Source organism: Euleptes europaea, chromosome 10, assembly GCF_029931775.1.
Source record: "Euleptes europaea isolate rEulEur1 chromosome 10, rEulEur1.hap1, whole genome shotgun sequence".
Lineage (NCBI taxonomy): Eukaryota > Metazoa > Chordata > Lepidosauria > Squamata > Sphaerodactylidae > Euleptes > Euleptes europaea.
This window is the reverse complement of record NC_079321.1, coordinates 49867803-49892343: the sequence shown is the minus strand read 5'-3', so window position 1 is coordinate 49892343 and position 24541 is coordinate 49867803. Positions and strand designations below refer to the sequence as shown.

Here is a 24541-nt window from a genome sequence, read left to right as displayed (position 1 = left end):
CCAGAAGTGCCGCATCACAACTCAAACTGGGAGTTTGAGTGGTGAAAGGCCCGTTGCGATGTGGCGCTTCTGGGTGTAAACTGGAAGTGATGTGATCATGTTGGCACGGCCATGCACACAAGCAATCCCCGCTTATGAGCCGGGCAGTGGATTGGCAGGCAACCTGGCAACCCTAACTTGATACCACCTGACTTGCATGACTCAACTAGGCTTGGCTGCTTGCTACTGCTCAACAGTATGGTGTTCAACAGTGTGGTGTAGCTGTTAGAGCTTCAGAATATAGTCTTAGAGACTCAGGTTCAAATCCACATCTCCTGTGGAAGCTCACTGGGTGATTCTGGGCCAGTCACATACTTTCAGACTAACCTGCCTCACATAGTTGTTGTGCAAATAAAAAGGAAGGAGGATAATGTAAGCTGCTTTGGTCCCCACTGTGCAGACAGATGGGGTATAAATGAAGTAAATAAATAATAAATATAATGGATAGTGGGAAAGCAGATTAAAGATAGGTGGGTGAATGGCTGAGAAGAAGAGAATGAGGCAGGGAAAGGTGAGAGGATATGACAGTTGCCAGGAGGGCGGAAAGAGGAAATAGTGGGGGAGGGAGATACAGGGGAAAGTGAGGTGCTCCCCCCGCAAAGTCCTTGAAGGTTCCCTATGATGCAAGTGGGCCTGGCCAGTACCACACAACCAGGCCATAGTTTTCCTAGGCAGAGGTTGCTGGGGGGTGGGGTGCTGGGAGAGAGAGAAGGAAAGCCTGACAGAGGGGAGGATAAAAGTAGGTTGGATGGGAAGAGATAGGGTTACCAACTCCAGGTTAGGAAGGGTGGAGCCTGGGAAGGGTGGGGTTTGTGGAGGGGATGGACCTCAGCAGGGTATACCATAGACTCCACCCATCCAGGGGAACAAGTTGCCAACCTCCAGGTGGGGGATAGAAATCACCCAGAATTACAACTGCTCTCCAGAAGACAGAGATTAGTTCCCCTGGAGAAAATGGCTGTTTTGGAGGGTGAATTCTATGGCATTATACCCAGCTGAGATCGCCTCTTTCTCCAAACCTTGCCTCCCAAGGCTCCACCCCCAAATCTCCAGGAATTTTCTAACCTTGAGTTGGCAACCCTAAGAGGGAACTGATATCTGTAGTTGGAAGACCTGCTGCGATTCCAGCAGATCTCCAGATCCCACCTGAAGGAGAGATGAAGCAGGAAAAGGGGAAAGGCTATGTGGTCTTGCAGGAAAGGGAAAGAGGAAATGCGGCGGGGGGGGGGGGATGAGATGCCTCCAGCAAGTCCTTACAGGTTCCCATTTGTAATAATAGCAATACTAGTTTCACAGTATATAAAATGACTCTGACTAACCATATCCAGTAGTGACAACATATCCGGATTATGAGACATGGATTTGGGACAGATTTAAGTTACAACATTTCTAATTTTGCAAGCTAAATGTTTTAGATATACCAATATGCATCTGGTAGGTATACCAGCCGAGGACAGAACAGTGGAAACCTGCTCCCCATATGTATGCTATATGTCCCTTCCCCAAAGCTGAACTGGAAAAGTGTGGAAGAAGAGATGCTGAGTTCATTAGGTTGCACAGAAACTGGGCAACTTCCTTACTAGATGACAGCCATCTTACTTCCTGGAAAGAGGTTTATAAAACCATGCAAAAAAGTGGAGAAAATGATTGCTCACTATTCTTTATTAGAATTTGGGCTCACATTGGCAGTAGATTCAAGACAAGGAAGAGGAAATACTTCAGACAACGCATCGTTAAATGTTCAGAATTCACAGCCACAAGGTATCATGATGGCCATTTGTTCTAAAGGCATTAAAAGATAAGCCACATTCCTAATGGACAGGTGAACTGACAGTCATTTGTCAGAATAGCTAAGTGAATCTTTCATCTTCAAAGGCGGTACAATTCCAATCGTCTGAGGACACAAAGAGCCTTCCCAGAAGAATCTGTCTCACCACCATTGGAAATAAGATTCTGGATCAGAGGGATCTTTGACCTGATCCAGCAGGGCTTCTCTTGTCCTTAAGAAAGAAGGGGTAGCAGAGGGGAGCAGCCGGAAGGGGAATCAGAAGGATGGGGGACAGGATTTTGAAAGAGTAAAAAAATAAAAAATACGGAATACAAGCGTTCTGAAGCTCCCATGGTTTCAACAGCTATATGATAGGCAGAAATGGAATGGTTCCCCGCCCTCTCCGAATGGAAAAGCAGTGATGGAAGAACCTGGCAGGCAACCAGGGCCAGTGCCAGTCATTTTTGCTCTCTAGGCAAGGCTAACTACCTGTGCCCCCCATTGCTAACCAATACTCAAAAACATGTCTTGTATTAAAAAAACATAAAAGCACAACACTTTTTAATAAGACGTGATAATTGATTATATTCCATAGCACTGTTGTGTTACTTAAAATAATAAAAAAAAGGTCAGTTGATTTTTTTTTGAGAAACTAACCATCCAAAGTGTGCCTAGTAAACATTGGGATGTGATGTCACCCCCATGGGTCAGGAATGACCCGGTGCTTGCACAGGGGACTTTTACCTTTTTTGTGTGTGTGTAAAGTGCTATCAAGTCCCAGCCAACTCCTTTTGGGGGTTTTCATGGCAAGAGACTAACAGAGGTGGTTTGCCAGTGCCTTCCTCTGCACAGCAACCCTGGACTTCTTCGGTGGTCTCCCATCCAGGGCTGACCCTGCTTCGCTTCCAGGATCTGACGAGATCAGGCTAGCCTGGGCCGTCCAAGCCAGGGCACAGGGCAGCATAGCTTTTGGTAAATAATAATCAGATACCTTTTTTAATCTGCTTAAAACCGTGCCCCTCTGATAAATTGGCGAAAATGAATTTTACAAGTACAGTTAATGAATTATAGATTAATGTGTTTTTTTAAAAATTAGAAATAATAATAGATTCTTAAACACTGTCAAAACACTTCTCCGGAAGTCCAAGGGTGGTGGGTACACAGGTAAGGTGGGTGGGGGATACTAGGGCACTCTATATTTTACAAATTATATTATACAATGTAAATGGATTGGTTGTAAAAGTGCTCTTTTTGCGATTTGGTATTTCAATGTTTTCTTTTTTTTTTTTGCATTATTTTATTGTAGTGGTTTTTTTTAAATGTTTACTTTTTGTTTAATTATAAAAAAAACCAATTAAAAAATTAAAAAAAAACTCGTGCCCCTCTGAGGTTCGCGCCCTAGGCGGCCTTAAGGGTGGCCCCGGCCCTGCAGGCCACCCTTCCGTCGTCGCCCTGCCGGGAACTCACGCCCAGGCACGAAAGCGACCACCCTCCGACCGAAAGCGGGAGCCCCCGGGGCCGCCTCCCCGCGCGCGCCCCGGCGCGGACCCAAGGGACGTTCCGGAGAAGGCGCACCGCCGCCTCGCGCGCCTGCGCCACCGGGCAATCGCCCTGGGCTGCGGGATGCCACAGGGAAGGGGGGAGGGGAGGGGAGGGGAGGGGGATGCGTCTGTGCGGACCACGTGACGCCAGCCGGCCGCGCTAAGCGCTCAGGGACCATCCCAGGTTGCCGCAGCCTCGGCGCCTGTCCTTGTGCCTCCTGCGCCCTCCCCTCCCTCCCTGCCTCCCTCCCTGCCTCCCTCCCTGCCTCTGGGCGCGGGAGGCGGCCGGCGCGAGGCGGAGCCTGCAGATAGATACCCACAGACGGGGACTGGAAACGCATTCCCAGGTCGGCCAGGGGAGCAGCAGCCGCCGCCGCCGCCGCCGCCCCGGAGCAGAGCCACCGACCGACCGACCGCGCGCCCCCCTCCCTCCCTCCTTCCTCCTCCTCCTCCTCGCCCGCCGCCGCCGCTGCTGCTCGCCCGCCCGCCCGCCCGCCGTCCAGCCAGCCATGGAGCGCTTCGTTGGAGGGCCGGGCCTCTTCGCCAACGTGGTGAACGAAACCTTCGAGCTCTACCGCTGGTCCTGGAGCATCCGAGGTAAGCCGGGGCGCGCCGCCTTGCTTGCCGCAGTCGGGCTGCGCGCGGCCAGCCTCTGGCCAGGGGTCCGCCGCCGTCTGGCTGCAGCGCGCCCGCCCGCCCGCTTGCACGCCTTCTTGCACGCCGGGCTGCACCTGCCGGCTCTTCGCCGCTGTCTCCCGTTAGCCGGCTCCCCCCCCCCCACCACCACCCCCACCACCCCGCGCCCAGTCTTTTGGCTGCGCCTTTTCCCAGCAAAGGACGGCTCTCCCCCTCTCCCCCTGCCTCCCCCTCCTCTCTGTCTCCCCCCGCCCCCGGGTCCCTTGCCGGCTGTCACTGTCACGCAGCGGTCAAAATGGCTCCGCGGTTCTTGTCTCAACCCCGCTTGGCTTGGGAGGCCAAGGCTGCGGCGCCGGATGGAAAGCCAGCCGGGGCGGGCGGGCGGGCGGGGGGCGATGGGGCCTGCTTTGCGCCGCCGCCTCCCCCCCCCCCTCGGATGCATGGAGGGATTGTCGTTGGCTCCATCCCCGGCCCTCTGCCCGGAGGATCCGATCGGATGCAGAAGCTGCAGTCCTGGTCCCCTGCCTGCCTCCTCGCCTTTAGCATTGACTTGACCTGCTCCATTTCGTGCTCCCTGGTTGATGGAGAACAAACTGCCCAAGGCCACTGGCAGTGCGATCCTAAATGAACGCACTTTCCGGGAAGTCAGTCCCATTGAATAGTCTGGGATAGGATTCTGAGTAAACCTGTTTAGGATTGCTCTCTAAATTTCCTATCATGCGAGAACCCTAGTCCTAGCCCACCTGTCCGGTAGGAATGGTATTATTCCTGCTTCTAATTTTGAATAATTTCCTTTGCATTGTAGAGGATGCTAAATTGTAGCGACGTGAATCACTTATAGGTGTTGATCTGTGCACACGTGCTCAATTCCTGAGACCCACTTTTTAACTCACAGTAGCAGGAGTCAACTGCCATTGAAAGGAGAGGTTGTGTGATTGTGGCAGAAACACATACCGTCTTCCATTGTTTCCGCAGCAACATGTGGCGGCCATCCTACAAATTTACTTTTCCCATATTGCAGAAAGCAGCCTTTGCATAGTGTGTTTGGTCCGAATGCTGCTTACAGGTATATCCCTGTTTTTCAAAGTGGGCTAAATGCTCCGAGCCATTTCCATCTCTGCTGGCAAAGCGTTCTTCATTATTAAGTGAAATGTAGTGCCAGGGCCTGGTCTCATATTTCGGTTTTGTGATGTGGATGGTTGGACCTTTTCCCCTTTCATGAAGAAGCTGGAGGTGTGGAGGAAGGCATGGAATCAAACATGAATTGTGAAATAGTTCAGGACGGTGGCATTTAAAATTGGCATTAGTGGAACAACTTCACAGTTGCAGACGGATTACAGATGAAGGTTGATAATATAGCAGCTTAAGCAGTGGCTTAGGGTTGCTTGACAGGTTAAGCAGTGGAAACTTGTTTTTTGCTACGTCCGAGCCTGGATCCCAAGGAGTATAACTGTAAGATAGAGAAAGCCGCAGACATATGTTTGCAAAGACATAAAGTGTTTTATGTGTGTGTTAAAATTGGTATATGAAGATAACCTTATGGAGCTATCAAGATAATCAGCCAGTTGTTTAAAAAAAAGATGATTCTGCAGAGTGGGGATCGCTTTCATTAGTGTGGAAAGTTGGGATGCATGCAGCCTTGGCTATGAGCTCCCAGGAACCCATGACTGCCTGAGCCTCCTTGTCTTTCCTGCCACCAAATCCTCCTGTTTCTCCAGCAGCAACTTAATCTCATACAAAGGGAGAGCCGTACCTGCCTCCTATTGCAATCTCACTGTCTTGACGTATTTCAAATATATGAATCCAACAATGTACCTGCTTCCAAAGGCCAAGTAAAATGCAGAAGTACATGTTTAGTACTAGTTCGGCACTAGTTTTTTCTTCTATTTGTAGTTTGATTCTGTTCCCATGTAGGTAATATCAAGCTAAACTAGTCACGTCCAGACAGGGTGTTATAAATAAAAAATATATAGAAAAGATTTAAATGACAAAGGGGTATGATGACTGTTATTCGTTACTGATTTGCTGCTGCACCATTGTTGTTTTCTTTGTCTCCTTACGCCAGTTGGTGCGGCCCTTGTTTTCTTCCGACTGTGTACATCACAATACATTGCATTTAAAAAATTGCTTATTGTTGCATTCTTGTTTGCTGCCAATTTACTCCACACTACTGGCATATTCTCTCCTTATCTCTCAGAACCAATCTGTTATGCCAGTAACGGGAATGCTACAATAAGCCCCTCTAACAGAAGTCACTTAGGTGTTTCTCATTCTCTGAGGGATTACCAGATGCCATCTTGATTGCTAATAAAGCTGTGTCTAATTTCTTTTCCTTTATATGCGTCTCTATATTGTCTGTTATCAAACGTCTGATATAGCCTGAGATTCTGTATAGCAAAATATTCTTCTTTTAAAATTAAAGCAGGATTTTTCATGTAAGTCTCAAGTATTTCAGATCATTCAGTCAGCATGGTAAGGGCAAGGTGTGGGGAAGAAATGTAAGACTTCAGTTGTATTCTTTACACTTCTGAATTAATGAGGATTACTTGCAACTAAACATGGTTAGGTTCAGGCTATTAGGATGTTTGCGTTTGTTCAGTGACTTAGGTGTGTATGTAGCCTCTTATAATCAAAATGATATTTGTGGTACTAGGTTAGTGTGATGCAATAATATAACAATATAATCACCTCATAAATACCTTGGGAGGAGTCCTTCAAACACTTTAGTTGCATAACTTCCATTCATTTGATTGGCTGTTAAAATTATGGAAGCACCGCCCAAGCCCTGTTTGAGACAGATGTTATGCTGTGGCAAAGCTTCTTTGTTTTCCACCTCTTCAAATAACAGCATTACCATGCAATGCTCTCACTTATTTTTCTGATATATTATCACTGTGTCCAATTAGACACAGTGATAATATATTAGATTAGATCTGTGGAGTGGGACTTCCACACCTCCCCTACCTGCAGCAGGCCACTGAGCGCCCCAAAACTGTGCTCCTGGGGTGGGGGCACAGTATAGGGGGCACAGTGGGGGTCTGCAGTGGGAGGAGGTGTGGGCAAAAATTGTCTTCCCTTTCTCTGCAACAGAAGTGGAAGTCTGTCAGCAGAACAACACCTTCATATCCAGTCCTGTAGGCACTCAATTAGCTTCACATTCATTATCTAAGTAATTCTTACAACAGCTCTCTGAGGCATTTCTGCCAATATTATTATAACTGGTAATACAGATGGAGGGTGAGACTGAATACCTTGCTTAACACCACCTGGTAATATTTCATGACTTAGCAGAAAATTGAACCAGAGACTTCTTTGAGCTTACAGGTGCTGCTCTTATTCTGTTGTGCCATCTGTTCTTTTTCCTCTGCTTAAACTTTTAGTAGGAAAAAGAGCAACACTCTCCTCTCTCTCTAACCTAATGCTACTTCACAGTATCTATTTGTTATGTTTTCTGCTTTACTGAAAAGTTCTAGAAATCAACAAGGGTCTGGATAAGTCTTTCACAGGTCAGGAAATTTTATTATTTTATTCATTATTGGTTCCTGTTTCCCCCTTAAAATAATGGGGGGGACGCCATACACATTTTGCCAAAGCACTCACAATCAAAGTATGTATGCAAATATTGGTGTGGTTTTGATTCTAGAGATGATGCCAGTCAACAGATAAATGAGAACTTCCATTGCTCTGTAGCATCATTACTCAATCCATTTCATCTTGAAATTATACAGTGCTATGGCCTTGCCCAGCAATCATATCATAAAGGCTTTGCCGAGTGTTGAGATTGCTCAATGAATGATATTTCACCATATTGAAACATCACTACATGGCAACGTTGCACAATGCATGAAGTAATTTTATTCTTACTAAGACACCTACACAGTTTCCCTTCCTTGTTTCCAACACTCCCGTATTTCTGAAAGCAGACTCTCATTTTTATTTTTTTGGTGTTTCTTCATAACTGAAATCATGGAAGGTATGGCCAGTTCACACACTGGTGTTATCACCCTGATGTGATATCTTTGGCAGTGACTTTATGACAGAGATTCCATATGTCATTCTGTTTCTCCTCCCATGGGTCCTTACGTGTTAGCCTTACTTATGTGCATAGTTGTAAAGCAGTGGGATATTCATGAGGATAAATATCGTGTTGGCTGCTAATAAAATGAATATGTCCTTTTGCTTTAGGTTCAAAATGATCATTGTACTCTCTGGAATACAGAGTAGCAGTTCTTTTCCTGTATAACAGTACTGGAGGTTCCATGCTATGGCCCGTATTCGGAGGTTTCCATGAGTGAGCAGAAAGAACATGAATGAGCCACTTGACCCAATTTTTCACTCATGCTATGTAGTGTATCATTCCGGAAAATCCCATGGCCCTCAGGAGCAGTGGAGGGAAAGGGAGAAGGTGAGGTGCTGCAGCAAGAAAGTTGCAGGACAGCCCTTATATTCGCAGTTTATGAGATTAGCAATGCAATCCTGAACAGTTACACCCTTCTAAGACAATTAACTTCACTGGATTTAAAAGGGTGTAACTCAATTTAGGATTGTACTGTTAGAGCCTTTGTTTGAATTTCTAGTCCTCTTTGCTGGCCCAGATGAGAAATTAGCGGGAAATCTGTAAGGACTTGTAGGGGCACCTCACTTTCTACAGGGTTCCCCTCCCCACACGATTTCGTCTTTCCTGGCAACTTGTTCCTGCTTTCTTCTCTCCTTTCCACCCACCCCCATCTTCAGCTATATTTTTTGTTTATTTACAACATGTATAGTTACTTATTTGTTCCTTTTTTAATTTATATCCTGCTTTTCTCCCTGTCTAGGGACCAAAGCAGCTTTTTGCATGGTTCCCCCCTCCTCCACTTCATCCTCACAGCAACAGCCTGGTGTGGGTAGGTTACACTGAGAGATGCGTTCATGGTTGAACAAGGGATTTGGACCCAGTTATCTCAGGTCCTAATCCAGTGCTCTAACCACTATGCCACACCAGACCTCAGCCAGCTTTCTTTTCACTGGGGAACCAAAGCAGTTTACATCTTTCTCCTCTCCACCATTTTATTCTCACAACAACCCTTTGAGGTAGGTTAAGCTGAAAGTGTGATTGGCCCAAGGTCACCAAGTGAGCTCCACAGCCAAATGGGGATTAGAACCTGGGTCTCCCTAAATGTAGTCTGAAACCACCACACTGTTTTTTGTGTGCAGCAGCTGCTGTTGAGCACTAGCAAACAGCCAGGCCTGAGTAAGTCATGCAAGTCACATGGTAGCAAATAGCCTGGTGGTTGTGGGTAGGCCTGAACCCTATGAGTCCTACCTCAAACAGCCCTGGAAAGGGCCCTGCTCCTCCCTCTGCCTTTTACTAATAAACCAAGGCTTTAAGGCTGGTAATAATGTTGTGGTTGCTTATTAACAGTGACTAAGGGCATTCATTTCTTAAAACTACGGGGCTGCTTTTATTATTGTGGGGTTTTTTAACCCCAATTTTTTCGTTTGTTTATTTGTTTTTTTAGATTTTAAATTTTTCTGCAACCTGAGGCTGTTCTTTTTGGAAAGATCAGTCCATGACGCCAGTCTCCAGATTTACATATCCACAGATGAGGGCACATTAAGAATTAGATATATTGTTAACTGAATAATAGTGGGGTTTCTTTAAAAAACAACAACATTTAATACTATAGCCAGGAAAGTGTTCTTAGAACTGTATACTTTGATTTTAAAATAAAATTCACACTGCTCATTTTTCAAGTGACTAGGGATTGTATGAACATAACTGAGAAAATTTGCTTGAGTTTAATTGCTGCAAAGGAGACATTTGTCTCACAAGGTTAGTTGAATGGATTTAGTCCATTTCAGCCCTCATTTGCTTCTCATCTTGCAGTACTGGGATAGAAATGTGATGTGTGGAAATTACATTTTTCATTGGAAGCACAATGCACATTTGAAAGTTTGTAAGACTGGGGAATGCATAGTGTGGACCACATCTAACAGTAGTATTTGTATTGCAGAACTTTGGCTTATACATTAGCACTGAGAAACTGGACTGGATTTTTTGTGGAGAACGGAAGATGGTTATATCACATATGGTAGCTATATTGTAGAGCTGAAAGTTTTGGAAAACTGTTATAATATTAGAATATTGAACTAGGAATAATGTTGGATGCGTTTACTCTGCCTCCTTACGACAATGTCCTTTATAAGCACTGAAATCGACTGTTATAGATGTATATATATTGGCAACTGCCACATTGACTTTGTCTAATCATTGGAAAATAGGAATGCAATAAAGTAAATGACTGGCTTTTTAAAAGCTTATGAATGCTTGCTTTAATTAATCTGGTATCCTATCAAAATCTCAGTACAATATTAATGTTTATTAGATTAGTTATTAGTGATCTATTATGCTTAAGGTGAACTTTCCTTCCACATATTCAATTTGAATATTTAGCTGGGCGGGGGGGGGGGGGGGGCGGAAACCAAGTTGTTTTCTATAAAAATGCAGCATACACATACACAAACAAGCAAATAAATGATGATGTTGGATTAGTAGGAGCTTGTACAAAATAAGATGAAAGCCACAGAGGTTGTGAGTGGGAAACCTTTGCCAACTCCACTGAGTGAACATGAAAATTGTATATGTGCTGCTGAGATTGTGAGAAAGTACACAAATGTGATCAAAAGTAACGTGTGGTAACATCAATGGCAACTTCATGTCGATTATCACAGGTAGGTTTCATTTTGAGTGCATAGCACATTTAAAGAGCAACCACCTGAAATACATTAAAAGACAAGAGGGCCTTACGCTTGCTGAGCCGTGTTCTGGGCCTACTCACTATCTCCCTTTGGTATCTCAACGAAAATGTTAACTGTGCTGGTTAAAAATTAGATCAACCTTTCTATAGACTGAAACAATAAATTGTGGGGGGGAGAGAAAGAGAGAGAGAATTTGCTGGTGTCTCAAATGCAGAATTGTTTTGCCCATTCCTTGTTTCCTACTGCTAGGACATTAGTTACCACTTGCCCGTTGTATGATAAGAATACACCCATCAGTTTTGAGCTGTGGAGAATTTTATAGGATCACAGTAGCACATGGAGTGGGATGAATCTACATTTGACGCACATAGAACTGTTATCTGATGTTTCAGCAAGTACTTCTGCAGCCAAGCCCCAGTGAATGCTTAAGCTGTAGTTCTCGGCACACATACTTCAAAGTCAGTCTCATTATTGCAAGTGGAACTTGGAAAGCATGGTTGGAAATGGGCTGTAATCTGTATGTGGAAATAATGTGAGTTGAAATCAGGGTATATTTCCTCTGATACTTCTTGTACATTTTCCCAGATACTTCTTCCCAGATTCATCTTGGCCTCTCTTGCAAGAAGGCTCAAGGCAAGCTTATGTCTAGGAAGGTCATTTGTCCTGTTACCACATGTTCTAAACTGAACCAGTGTTGTGAAAAGGAGGCCTCTGCCTTTTGTAGTATCAGTCCTGCATGCAGTCATTCTGAATTCTATTCTGCAACTTAACTTTCCCTGCAGTGGTATGTTTTCACGCAAATAGCTCAGCTTAGAACATTCTGCAAGGAGTTGAGATGACAATGACTTTTCTTTCCAGGATTTGTACAACTTTTAACTTTTAAATATACAAAATTTAACTTTGAAAACACAGTGCAAATTCCATGTTGTGGAAAACCCACTGCTGAGCAGGAGTTTCACCAAATCCTGTGTGCAAATATATCGCTACAGTCCTATTGAAGTAACTGCTGTAATATTAGAGGGCAGATATTTGTGGACAGCTCTTTTTAAGGTGCTATTGGACTCAAATCTAGCTCCTACTGCAGACCAACATAGCTGTGTGTGTGTGTGTGTGTTAAGTGCCGTCAAGTCGCTTCCGACTCATGGCAACCCTATGAATCAATGTCCTCCAAAACGTCCTATCTGCTCAGATCTTGCAAATAGAGGGCTGTGGCTTCCTTTATTGAGTCAACCCATCTCTTGTTGGGTCTTCCTGTTTTCCTATTGGACTCAAATCTAGCTCCTACTGCAGACCAACATAGCTACCCATCTGAAACTCTCTATGCAATGTGAGCGCATGTGAGCCCTGAAATTCTTTAAAATACTCCATAGGCCATAGGGCTTTCTTATCACACAACAGGGAAGTTGTAGCCAATATGCTACAATGGGAAACCAAGAATATCAGTAGAGAATGAGTTGAATGACTATGCATGTGAGACATCAGCAAGTTCGTAGACAAATACCTTTTCTCTGACTACACAATATGGCCTTTCATAGTAGGATTAACATATTTAGATTATTTAAAAATATATTTTTCAAACTAAACAAATTATTACATATATTTAGACTGTTGAATCTGGTGTTTCATATGTATCCAAATCAATTGTGACCTGATTGCATCTGGTCTAGAGGCCTGTATATCCACTGAGCTCCTGGTGGATGGGTTTCCTCACTCTCTTCACGAGAGGTGCATGGCTCAAGAAACAGCCAGATCTCTGGCAACTGCTTTTGTTTAAAAAAGAATTCTACAACAGCCTGGAATTTTTATTTAATAAACTCAGTGTATAAAATAAGAGTTGTGCAGTTGTGCTCTACTTCTACTTTCATTCATTTCTAGTGGGCTGTATTCTTAGTTGGTTGTTTTTTCTCAGAAAGATTGCCACCTGGCAGTGGTGCTTATTAGAAGTAGCCATTGCTGTTGTTTTTTCTCAGATGTATATCATTGTACAAACTAATGCAACAACAGATTTTTGTGGGTTTGATTTCAGATGCAAAATTTTGCTTTCTACAGTGTTTATGTATGACTGTAAAAAAAAACTACTTTCCTTTATTCCGTGCATTTTCTTTGCATATTTGCAACCACAGTTGTCTGAGTCTGCTGATGTATATTTTTTCTTCTCACTTGGAAGGCCTTGCTCACTGTATGATCTCAGCCGTGACAATAGCATAGAGATAGAGAGACATCCCCATTGCCCAGGTAACTGGGTCAACATTCCTTGACTTGCCTCACCCATTATTTCATTGCCTGCCAGCAGGACTTTCACCCCAGTCCAGTTTTTTGTCATGCAAATTATGCATGACTAGTTAGTGTAAACACATTGCAAACACATGTTTCAGGCAATCAAATAGACGATTGTATACATGAACATCACCAGATGGCCAGTATAGAAATCAAATAGATTATATAATTGGAAGCAGAAGATGGAGAAGCTCTATTCTCTAGGCCAAAACAAGACCAGGAGCCAACTGCAGTACAGATCATGAATTGTTAATATCGAAAACCAAGGTAAAGCTTAAGAAAAACACCAAAACATTCATAGCACCAAAATACAATCTAAGCAATATTCCGGAAGAGTTTAAAGACCATGTAAGGAACAGATTTGCATTACTGAGTTCAAGTGAATGTAAACCTGAAGACTATGGGTGGAAACTAGAGATATTATCAAGGAAGAATGTGCAAAGACTATTCCTAAAGCCAAAAGAAAAGAAAAACCTCGATGGATGTCTGAGGAAACTCTTAAAATTGCCAGAGATAGACGAGAAGCAAAAGTAGAAGGTGACAGAAATAGAATCCAAAGTCTAAGTGCAACGTTCCAGCGACTCGCACGTAGAGACAAAGAGACCTATTATAATAACCAGTGTAAAGAAATAGAAGAGAACAACAAAAAAGGAAGAACAAGAGATCTGTTCCACAAGATCCAAGAAATCAAAGGGAAATTTAAAGCATGGTTAGGCATGCTGAAAGATCAGCATGGAAATACATTAACTGAACAGGACAAAATAAAGAAAAGGTGGGAACAAAACACTGAAGAACTATACAGAAGAGATGAAAGGATAAAAGATTCTTTCCAAGAAGAATCTTTTGAAGAAAAACCTACAGTTTTAGAAAGTGAAGTGAAAGCTGCATTGAGAGCAATCGGGAGAAACAAATCACCAGGAGCAGATGGGATATCAATAGAGCTATTCCAAGCCACAGAAACTGAGTCCATCAAAATCTTGACAAGAATATGCCAACAGATATGGAAAACAAAACAATGGCCCACAGACTGGAAACGATCCATTTACATTCCAATTCCCAAGAAAGGAGACATCAAAGATTGCAGCAACTATTGTACCATCGAGTTAATTTTTCATGCAAGTAAAGTGATGCTCAAAATCTTACAGCAAAGGCTGTTACCATATATGGATTGAGAAATGCCTGATGTTCAAGCTGGTTTCAGAAAAGGAAGAGGCACTAGAGATCATATTGCAAATATACGCTGGTTACTGGAGCATACGAGAGAATTTCAGAAGGAAATCAGCTTGTGTTTCATAGATTACAGCAAAGCTTTTGACTGTGTGGATCATGAAAAGCTATGGCTGGTTTTTAGGAAATGGGTGTGCCACTACATCAGATCGTTTTGATGCGCAACCTGTACTCTGGACAAGAGGCCACAGTTAGAACAGAATATGGAGAAACGGAATATAAGCCTAGATAAATAAACCAATGAGCCAGAGCCCTGGACTTCTGCTCCAGATTCCAGCCTTGATGGAAACACTGACTGTGCCACACTGTTGCGGAACTATTTGTCACTCCTCTGCCTAAACCTGATTGAATTATTTCACAACAGCCAGATGCAGCTGTCAGCCCACAAAATAGATGAAATGGGTGGTTCAGTCTACTTGCTATCCTACTGACAAAATATTAGCCTACTTTAACCAACAGGAACCCCATGGGTCTTACTGTGTAAAGAATTTGTACCATTTCAAGTGTCACATCTATAGAAAATCTGTTTTGACAATCAGAGTTATGGAAGTGTTTGTGGAATGAGTTATTAAAAGATCTGGGTGGAAGAAAGGGCTGGACGTAATGCATATGTGTAGTATTCGACATAAGGAGGCCAGTTGCTTGCAGTGCTTCAGATGTTCTCTTGTAAGAGGATACCACCCTCCAGGACACTTATAGTCAGTCACACCTTTCTAAGCTCACTGGCTTCTATGGACTTAGAATGATGTAACTCTGCTTAGGATGGCACTATAACAGTGCATTCCTAAGGAGAGTTACTCCAGTCTAAGCCCATTCATTTCAATGGGCTTGGACTGGAGTACCTCTCCTTAGGAATGGACTGTAAGTCTGGTCTCTCTTGCGTGTTCACTGAAATTCTCCTACCTCAAAATCTAGGCACAGAATGAGAAAGTTCTCAATGAAATTCCATTAATATTTCAGACTATTTAAAGTGAGTACAGCTAATTTACTTTCAATTGCTTATGCTTTTAAAAACAATATTTTATTGTTTTCATCTTAAACTGGAATTCTTCTTTGCATTATTGTGATTATAACCCTTCAAATAGTAGCAACATTCTACAGTTTCGATCACTACAGTCCCCCGCAGTGTAAATCTGTCTCTTAAGGGAGGGGAACTTAATTTGGTTTTCCTCATGCGGGAGTCTCTTGGAGGATGTTCTCTTAAACACTCATGGATGGTGGTTCTGATTAAAGCTCTCTAGTCCAGTGATGGCGAACCTTTCAGAGACTGAGTGCCCAAACTGCAACCCAAAACCCACTTATTTATCACCGAGTGCCAGTGTGGCAATTTAACCTGAATACCACCCCCAGAGGGGGCCCAGAGGGAGAGGCTAGGGTTGCCAAGTTCCTCTTTGTCATGAGTGGGAGGTTTTTGGGGTGGTGCCTGAGAAGGGCAGGGTTTGGGGAAGGACTTCAGTGCCATAGAGTCCAATTGCCAAAGTGGCATTTTTTTCCAGAGGAACTGATCTCTATTGGTTGGAGATCACTTGTAATAGCAGGAGATCTCCAGCTAGTACCTGGAGATTGGCAACTAGTTGCTTAGTGTTTTCTCTCTACATATCAAGACAAATGGAAAGGTGTTTGGAGGATGGCTTGTGGGCATTTCAAAGGTGGAAAAGGACTGCACGCCCCTCCGCCCGCACTGACCCAGAGGGCGCCGAAGAAGCCGCTGGAGGGAAAGAAGGAAGGAAGGAAAGAAGGAAAGGGAGGGAGAAAGGGAAGGGAGGGGGAAAGGGAAGGGAGGGAGGGAGAGAAAGAAAGAAAGAAAAAGAGAGAGAAAGGGAGAAAGAAATGGAGCGAGGGAGAGAAAGAAAAGTAGGGAAAGAAAAGGACGGAGAAAGAAAGAGGCCACTCAAGCATGGGAGGTTTTGCCTTGGATTTGCCACTCTCCAGAGGCACATTTTCCCCCATCCGGGGCAGGGCAGAGCCGGAAAGGTCAGCGGCTTGGAGGAACCGCACGTGCCGGCAGAGAGGGCTACGCGTGCCGGAAGTGGCACCCGTGCCATAGGTTCGCCAACACGGCTCTAGTCAAACCTCTTCCCTTCTCCCCACTTCACCCCCGCTTTTTGACTTCTGTGCCGTCTCAGATACATCAGCTACAGCTGATAACCTAAAGGAAACCCATCCTTAAGAACAAGCTGGCTTTCTGATCCTGAAATGTCAGGTGTGAGCGTTCATCCCTTAGCGGTTCAGATCATACAGTTTTCTGCTGGCTCTGCAGAATGTAGAGGTTGGAAGTTAGAGTATTCATGGAAACAGTCCCAATTTTTGTTACTGAGATGGCTATTCAGTTCCTTATCTATAATTTCATGTGGATTCTTGAACAACAGCATCATTAATTTCTCTTGTACTGGTATGCTAATGTATTCAGACCTATCTTGGAATAATTGTATTATCTGTTCCTTCACTTTCAACACAGGCAACTGCAGTTCTGATAAGTCTTAAGTCTTCGTACCCTTTACGAACTAGTTGTATAATTTAGTTAGAAAACAGTAATCTATCTTCATCTTTTTGAGAGCAGTTGTGAAAGTGTTTGTAAGAAAAATAAGCACATAAAATGAAATTTATGTTCAACACACATCACTTTGAGACAGGTGTTCGTTGGTTGTTGTTGTTGTTGTTGTTGTGGCACACATACACACCTCTTCATTTTATGCTGAAATTTGCAAGAGTCTCGTGGACTCTGTGACTGGGGGTGGGGGGAGAATCCTACCAGGTTGTAATTTATTAAATGAGCTGTACTTAATATCTGAGTTATATATGCTGACTCCAGTTTGCAAGATGTTTATCAGTCTCTCAGATGTTTATGACTGATCGTAGTTTCCACAGTGAGTTACTCAGTTCAGATATGACTATACGTAATTAAGATTTTGCCCCTGTCGTTGTACACAGATACATGCCCGTTAGTTCCGAAACGGAGCCATTTATATTTTTATAAGCGTCATCAAGTTTAAGGCAGACTAGAAGATGCTTCTTAAAGTCATGTAAAATCTTCTGTTGATGTACAAATATCAAACTTTCCTATGGGATATACAAGACTGTTGAAATCAATTGTAGACAAAGCTATTCCTGGGAAGGGCTATTAAGGTTTATTCACAGTGAAGTTCCCCCCACCCCCCATGTAATGCAGTTGCAGAGGTCAGAAGATGAGATGCTGATTGGACAGAGGGATGTGCTACATTGGCCCTGTAAGTGCCTTTGCGCTGAAAATAGCAGGTGTAGCTATTAATACATTGTAAGGCTCACCAGATAAATTAATGAGTAGCAGTTTATACCTAAGGAAATAATTTGCTTTTTATATGGAAATGCAACAAAATGTTGATTTTGAATTATATAACCAAGATATATTGCAAGGCTTTCCAAAATGAGTGTAGATGAAAAAGACAGGATGCAAATCTCATCATCCAGCCAAAGTTTAACACTTTTAAATCCCATTGATTTTCAGTTGCAGAGTCATATGCATGCTTAGTCTCTCACACTGAAATAATTGGGGCTTTAACTTTAACTGGATTGTGCTCATTGATCCCTCCCCAAAATGAATAGTAAAAGAAAAAATGCAGTTTTCTCATAGCCAGTGTTACAATCACGCTGACCTGGATAGCCCAGGCTAGCCTGATATTATCAGATCTCGAAAGCTAAACAGGGTCAGCCCTGGTTAGTATTCGGATAGGAAACCTCCAAGGAATAGGAATACCAGGGTCACTACGCAGAGGCAGGCAATGTCAAACCACCTCTGAACATCTCTTGCCTTAAAAACCCTCTGGAGTCACCATAAGTCAGCTATGACTTGATGGGGGGGGGGTTACAATGCTCACTCAGCGCCTTGAAAATATTATTTGAATTTCTAAAGTATTTTATCACAATTTTAGTGTTCTTAAGTATGCAAAAGGAATAGCTGATTAATATGTTAAAATCCATTGACCTCACCCATTATTAATGTTCATTTTTCCTTCCCAATTTTATGGAAATCAAAATCAGTGTTTGCGTATGCTTTCTTATTGCAAAATGCAGGCTGCAATCTTGTGCACACTAACCTGAGAGTAAGCCCTTTTGAGCTTGGAAGGACATACTTCTGAGTATATATCCAGAAGACTAGGCTGTAGTTATTCAGCGAACTTGCAACCTTCTTGTATGTCATAGGTCTAGGTTTGTTTTTGAGCTGGTCCTTAACATACGGCCATTTTGCTTGTGATCAAATTAGAATCTGGGTTTTAGGATTTAAAGACAAATACATTAATCCACTGAACCACTCATTCCCTCTGTCAGTTCCAATCAGGTAAAGACACTGGTAATTTTGAAATGGAGAAGCTGCGTATATTTGACCTCGAAATAGGTTAATTTATTTATATGTTGTATCTGTGGGCATATAATGTTATTTTGTCAGTCTTGTCAGATGTATATACCGTCACCAGTACTGTCATTTAAGCAGCAAAGTAGAATTAATGTAAGAACAGTTCTGATTTTACATGTTGTAAAATAAAAGTTACAAATCAACTGAAGTGATGAATGTTTGATTCCTAAGGAGAAATGTAGAATAATATCAAGGACATACATATATTGTAAGATCACTGTAGGCTGTGGTCATGTAAATTTTTACTCACAAGGAAGAATGTTTTCCCCTAAATCTATTTCATTTCAAACCATCCGATTTGATAATAGCCATTGTCAATCTACAAAAGACATTTCAGTGGGTAGCCATTAGGTCTGCAGTAGAACAGCTAGATTCTGAAAAAAGAATCGGACTAAGGGAGCTTTGACTCTTGAAAGCTTATATCCCCAAGATCTTGTTGTTCTCTAACGTGTTTCAGACTCGAATCTAGCTGATCTACAAAAGAACTTGCATGGACTTAACAGCAGGGTGGGAAAGCAGAGGGGGAAAAGTTGGGGACCCCTGGACTAGATGGACCACGGATCTGATCCTGAAGGCCTCTTTTTGCATTCTTAAATTCTTAACAGCCTCTGCCAGAAAATGTCACAGGGACACACTTTTAACCTGTGGAGCTGTACACTGTAGGTCCTTAAGGGAATTATATTAAATATCAGTTAATTAATCTTGGTTATGTGAAAAATATTGAGATGACAGCTTGATCTAGCTAGAATCCTGTAAGACGGAATGCTTAAGAAAATCTCCTGGGGATAAAAGAATTAATGATTAAAATAGGGCTGGACAGATCTCAGGCACCAGGGCACCTAGCAATTTCTTTGTGGTGTTTATAGTATTTTCAGCAGTCATTTATTGTAAGCGCCTCTTGATGACTTCCAGTAGAAGTACAAAGCTTATTTAGGTGACAGATAGTGTAATGGACAAGAGACTGTCCTGCCGTTGAAAGGAAAAGCAGCCACCCAGATAAGCCCATAGGAGTGCTGCTCCAGCATCCAATCACCTTCGAGAAGGGGGATGAGATGTTGGAGGGAACAAAGGAGAAGGGGGAGTTTGGCCGGAGACAGAGAAGGTGGTGACAGCTCAGGTCTGGCTCAGGAAAAAGAGTAGACAGAGTGAAGGTAGCTAGTGTGGCAGAGTGGTTTAGCACTATCCATGATCCATGGTGTACTTTGCCTTCATCGTATACTTTTATGTTAAAATAATTGTGCTGTTGCATGGGCATTCTCATTTTCCTCGCTTGTAAGTTCTTGTTTCTTCGGGCGGGGGGGGGGGAGGATGTTCTGTTCCACACATGTTTTCTCCCTCTAGTAGCCAACTCAATGGTCAAAAACACATAGTCGCTGTAGCCTCCTTTATTCCTTGTTTCAGCCAGGATCAAATTTTTGCGAACAGACGTTACCTTATTGATTGTCGGCTCAGCCCTGTTTTGATGCAAAACGAACCCGGCTTTTCCCATTCCTCTTCTGGCCCGAGTCAAACCGTTCTTCCTGGCTCATCATTGGTCAATTTGAAACAACCAATCACCAGGGGTGGTGTGTGTGGCAAACTAAACAGGAACTCTACTTCTCCTGCATTTTATGTTTTCATGGCTCGATTTGCACACAGTTTCGTCCCTGCTCATTCAAGGTAATGCGTCCAGTTTCCCCCCCAGCCCGGGTTACTTTGATCCTGGCTGAAACGGGGAATAAAGGAGATTCAGCAACCATGCGTTTTAGACCAATATCACACCAGTTGATGTCCGGCATATTTCCCTGCAGATTTAAACTGCAGGTTTTTAAGACAGACCTAAACCAGAGTTATATTGAATCAACCACTAGAGGGAGCAAAACACATATGAACAGAACACCCTAAACCCACCCCCACCCTGATGAAACCTTCAAGCGAGGAAAATGAGAATGCAAAAAAGCCCCATGTTGGGCTCTTAAGGCACAATTAGACATTTACATATAGGTTTGTGATTCTTATTTTTTTCCCCTAACAACAATAAATTATATATTAGTAAAGGGGAAGGTATATCTGTGTGCTTATTTTCTAAAACTAAAATCCATGAACTACAAATACAGCTAACAACTTGCTGTTCAGATATTAATGAAGCATGTAAGTATACATTCCACTGAAATCAATGGAATTTACTTAAAGTGAGGTGCTGTGAATTGTAGGGAACAGAAAGCTGTTCACATTTATATGTATAGTGCCAGACAGATAAAAGCTTAATTAGTTGAAGTGCAAAATAATGCTTTTATTGGTCATTAGGACAGGCTGGGCAGTGTCTTGATTGAACAGGTTAGTCTAGACTTGTGCAGTGCATGTTGAAGTATTTAATTGTGATCATTTTTAAATGCTGGATGTTGGACTAGATAGACATGGTGTCTAGCCAATGTGGTTATTTTTAAGCAACTTTTATTTATAATAAAGTTTTGTTAAAAGATAGGAATGTATAACTTTAGCTGTATGTGTTCTGATGTCAGAAGTACATACAGATTCTCTCTTCCTCTGATACGCTTTATCTTAACATAAGATTGCTGAAAGAAAAAGAAAACAGGTATAGTTTGCACTGATGTAGGACGTTTGGGGTCAAGTCTGCATCATATTGGAGTTATCTGTTTTGGCCAGAAGATAGTTCTATGATACCTGTGACAAAAAAAGGGAGACACTGTTTTGTCCTTTTTTACTAAAATTTGATACCAATGTCCATCTAAAACAGTGGTTCCCAACCTGTGTTTTCTGGGGGGTCGCCGAGCCCTTGTACAAGCCACCGAGCCCTGGGAAACCCCCCCCCCCGCTCCCAGGGCTCGGCGGCCACCCGCACCTGGTCCGGAGCCCCTGGTGGCGGCTTGGGCGTCACCGCCTTGCCCCCCGGAGAGCGGTGCCGCGTTCCCCTGCCTGGGCTCCGCGGAGCCGTCGGGGCGCTTCTCGGCTTGGCCTCCCTCCAGTGCGCCTCGGCACAAGCACGCCCCCGCCCCTCCCTCCCTCCCCAGGCTCGGCGTGAGTCGGCCCACGGGGGGCCGGAGGGGTGGGAGGCTTCTCTTCAACCACACCTTGGAAAACTCCGCCGGAGAAAGGGTTTTTTTGGTGCTGAGGAGGAGGCTTCCCGCGCGCAAACGCCACAAGGAAACGGAGGTACATTGTCGTGGCCTCTGTGCAGTCCCACATGGGATCTGCGCATGCGCAGGCCAGCCGCGGGAAATTTTGATTACCAAGCTTCTCTGCCTAGAGATAGGGACGCTCCCCCTCCCCTCTGTCAACGGCTCTTCCCGCCAATTGGTGACATGACAGGGGGGGAGGGAGCGGCCATCCCTCAGTTCTCTTTTCGCCGCCGTGGGAAGAGGACTTCTGAGCTTCATTACTGCTTTATCTACTACACTTTACGTCTACAATGGCACCTTTTAAAAAGTGCTCTGCTTGTGGCACCAACATGTCACGGCAGGACGACCATGACAGGTGCGTTCTTTGTTTGGGTGAATCCCATGTCCCCTCGGCTTGTCGGGCTTGTTCCAGATTGACCAAAAGGGCCCGCAAGGATCGGGCGAGGCGCCTTAAAGGTGCGCTTTATGACAAGCAAAGCCCCGCTATCCCCTCGGGGGCCCAATCTGGCGGGGGGGGGAATCGTCAGTCGGCTTCCAGCGCCCCTGTTTCCCCAACGCTTACCTCAAGAGCAAGACCAAGATCTTCAGTCTCCGAACAACCCCATATGCCTGATGGCAGCTTAAAAGGGGTATCAGGGCACTCAAGGAGGTCGCCTTCCCCCTCAGTTCGGTCTTCGGAGACGTCTCGTCGGGCGGGAGGTCCCGCTACCACTCAGCGACGCAGCCTCCCCCGCTCCGTGGTTTCCGGCCGCTCCGGTTCCCAGCGCCGTAGCGCCTCTAGAGCCTCGGATCATCGGGTGTCGCCCCGGCATCGGAGGTCTTCTAGGAGCGGGGGATCTTCTGGTGCCAGCAGCCTGGGTCGGGTGCACGGCCCTTCCCAAGGCACTGAGCTGCGCTGTGGCCGCGACGCCGAGCCTCGGCGCCGAGAGCAGAACGCCCGACGTCGGAGCCCACGCACCGGAAGTCCCGCCTCCAAGGGTTCCGGCTCCGGAAGGTCCGCCTCCAAGGGCTCACGCACGTCACGCTCGGCCCCGAGCTCGCCCCGCCGACGGCGCAGAAGCCGCTCTCCGGGCTCGGCGCAAGGGCCCTCCTCCCAGCCTTCTCGGGAAGGACGCCGCGCAGGGGATGCCTCCCCCAATTCGGGGCAGAGCTCCCGCTCTTCCCGGCACCGAGCCCGCCCTTCTCCTCGGCGCCGTACGCCCCCTTCCCCCCGGCCCCGAACGCCAATGCGGCACCAGGCGCAGGAGTCTCCCCGCCACCGCACGCCGCCCTCTCCTCGGCACCGCACAGAGCGTGGGAGTCGCACGGAGGCGCCACGTCGGCACCGTGACCTGGAACCCTCCCGTCACCGCTCCTCTCCACGAGCGAGATCTCCAGGGCGCAGCACGGCACGCTCGCCTCGGCACAGTGAGGGGGTCAATCCGTCTCCTGCTTCCCAGCGTGGCCGGCGTTCCTCGTCATACCAGCACTCTGGCCGCAGCCGTTCACCTATCTTAGACAGCAGGGACGTGCTGGTAATTGATTACTCCGAGTCTGAATCTATTTCCTCCCGTCGGGGCCACCGTTACCACCCCCGTCATGGGGAGCCATCGCGTAACCACCGCTCTTCGGGTTCAGGCACCCCGACTCCACGGGGGACTTCAAGTCGGCCGCACAAGGTTGCTTCCACCAGGCAAGTTCTTGACTATTCCTCAGACGACCAATCATATGAGTCTGGGAGAGATTCTGAGTCCGTTCTCACCACGTCTCCAGATGATGTGGTAGGGGACCCCTACCCTGTTTCCCCTACTGAGGATACCCACGCCTACAACGAGCAATTGACCAGAATGGCCAATGCGTTGGGGGTGGTGGCGGCTCCCGTCGAGCAAGAAGAGTCCGACCCGATTATGGATATTCTCCAAGACTCCTCTTTTCGTCCTGTCAAAGTCCCTATGGTTAAGGGGATCAGGAAAGTGGCCCTTAAAAATTGGGCAAAGCCTGCTTCCTACCCTCCCATTCCTAGGAAGGTGGAGAATTTGTACAGGGTGGAGGATGAGAATTCAGCTTCCTTATATCAGCATCCTCCCAACAACTCCCTTATAGCGGAGACCCTCCCTAATAAGGGAAAACCTGGCCCCCATGCAGCCCCCCTTGATAAGGAGGGGCGCAAACTTGACGTGTTGGGGAGGCGCTTTTATTCGGCAGGCTCTCTGGGGCTGAGAGTGGCCTCCCACTCGGCTCTGATGGCCCGGTACCAGATGCTGCTCTGGGAAAAGGTGGGGCCGCTGATGGATTTCCTTCCTGAAGATAAGGTGCCCATAGGTAGGGCCATGCAAGCTGAAGGGTATAAGCTGGGTTGCCATCAGCTCTATGCAGCTCGGCATACAGCTGATGCAGCCAGTAAGTCCATTGCTTCCAGCGTTGTACTTAGGCGCCATTCGTGGCTCCGCTCCTCTAACCTGCCATTGGATGCAAAGTCACGGCTGGAAGACATGGTCTTTGATGAGCTGGCTCTGTTCCATGCTTCTACAGATGACTTCCTTCACAAATTTAAGAAGGATAGGGCAATGGCAAAATCGTTAGGGGTGACCCAAACTCTGGCCACGTCCTCATCTAAGCCTAGATATCAATCTAGGCAGAGCTCCTTCTACAGGAGGGGGTTTAGGTTTGGGCCAAGTTCGTATAATTACCAACAGCCTAAATCGCATTACCAGCCTCAGGAGCAACGAAAGTTCCCTCCTAGAGGCAGGGGGAAAAAGTGGGATCGGCAGTCTTCCCCGAGGGCTTCAGGGAAGAAGGGTTCCACATGACTGACCGCCCAAGA

The 24541-nt window shown here is 45.3% G+C and overlaps 1 protein-coding gene across 1 annotated transcript in view; it reads left to right on the top strand.

Moving 5' to 3' along the window:
* Nucleotides 1–3853: 3853 nt before the first annotated feature.
* The window catches only part of ELOVL4 (ELOVL fatty acid elongase 4), a 53623-nt gene continuing 32935 nt past the window's right edge, over nucleotides 3854–24541 (top strand). The window contains exon 1 of the mRNA XM_056856323.1: nucleotides 3854–3945. Within this exon, the coding sequence (XP_056712301.1) occupies nucleotides 3858–3945 (88 nt within the window). The 5' untranslated portion in view covers nucleotides 3854–3857. The remainder of the gene's footprint in view (nucleotides 3946–24541) is intronic.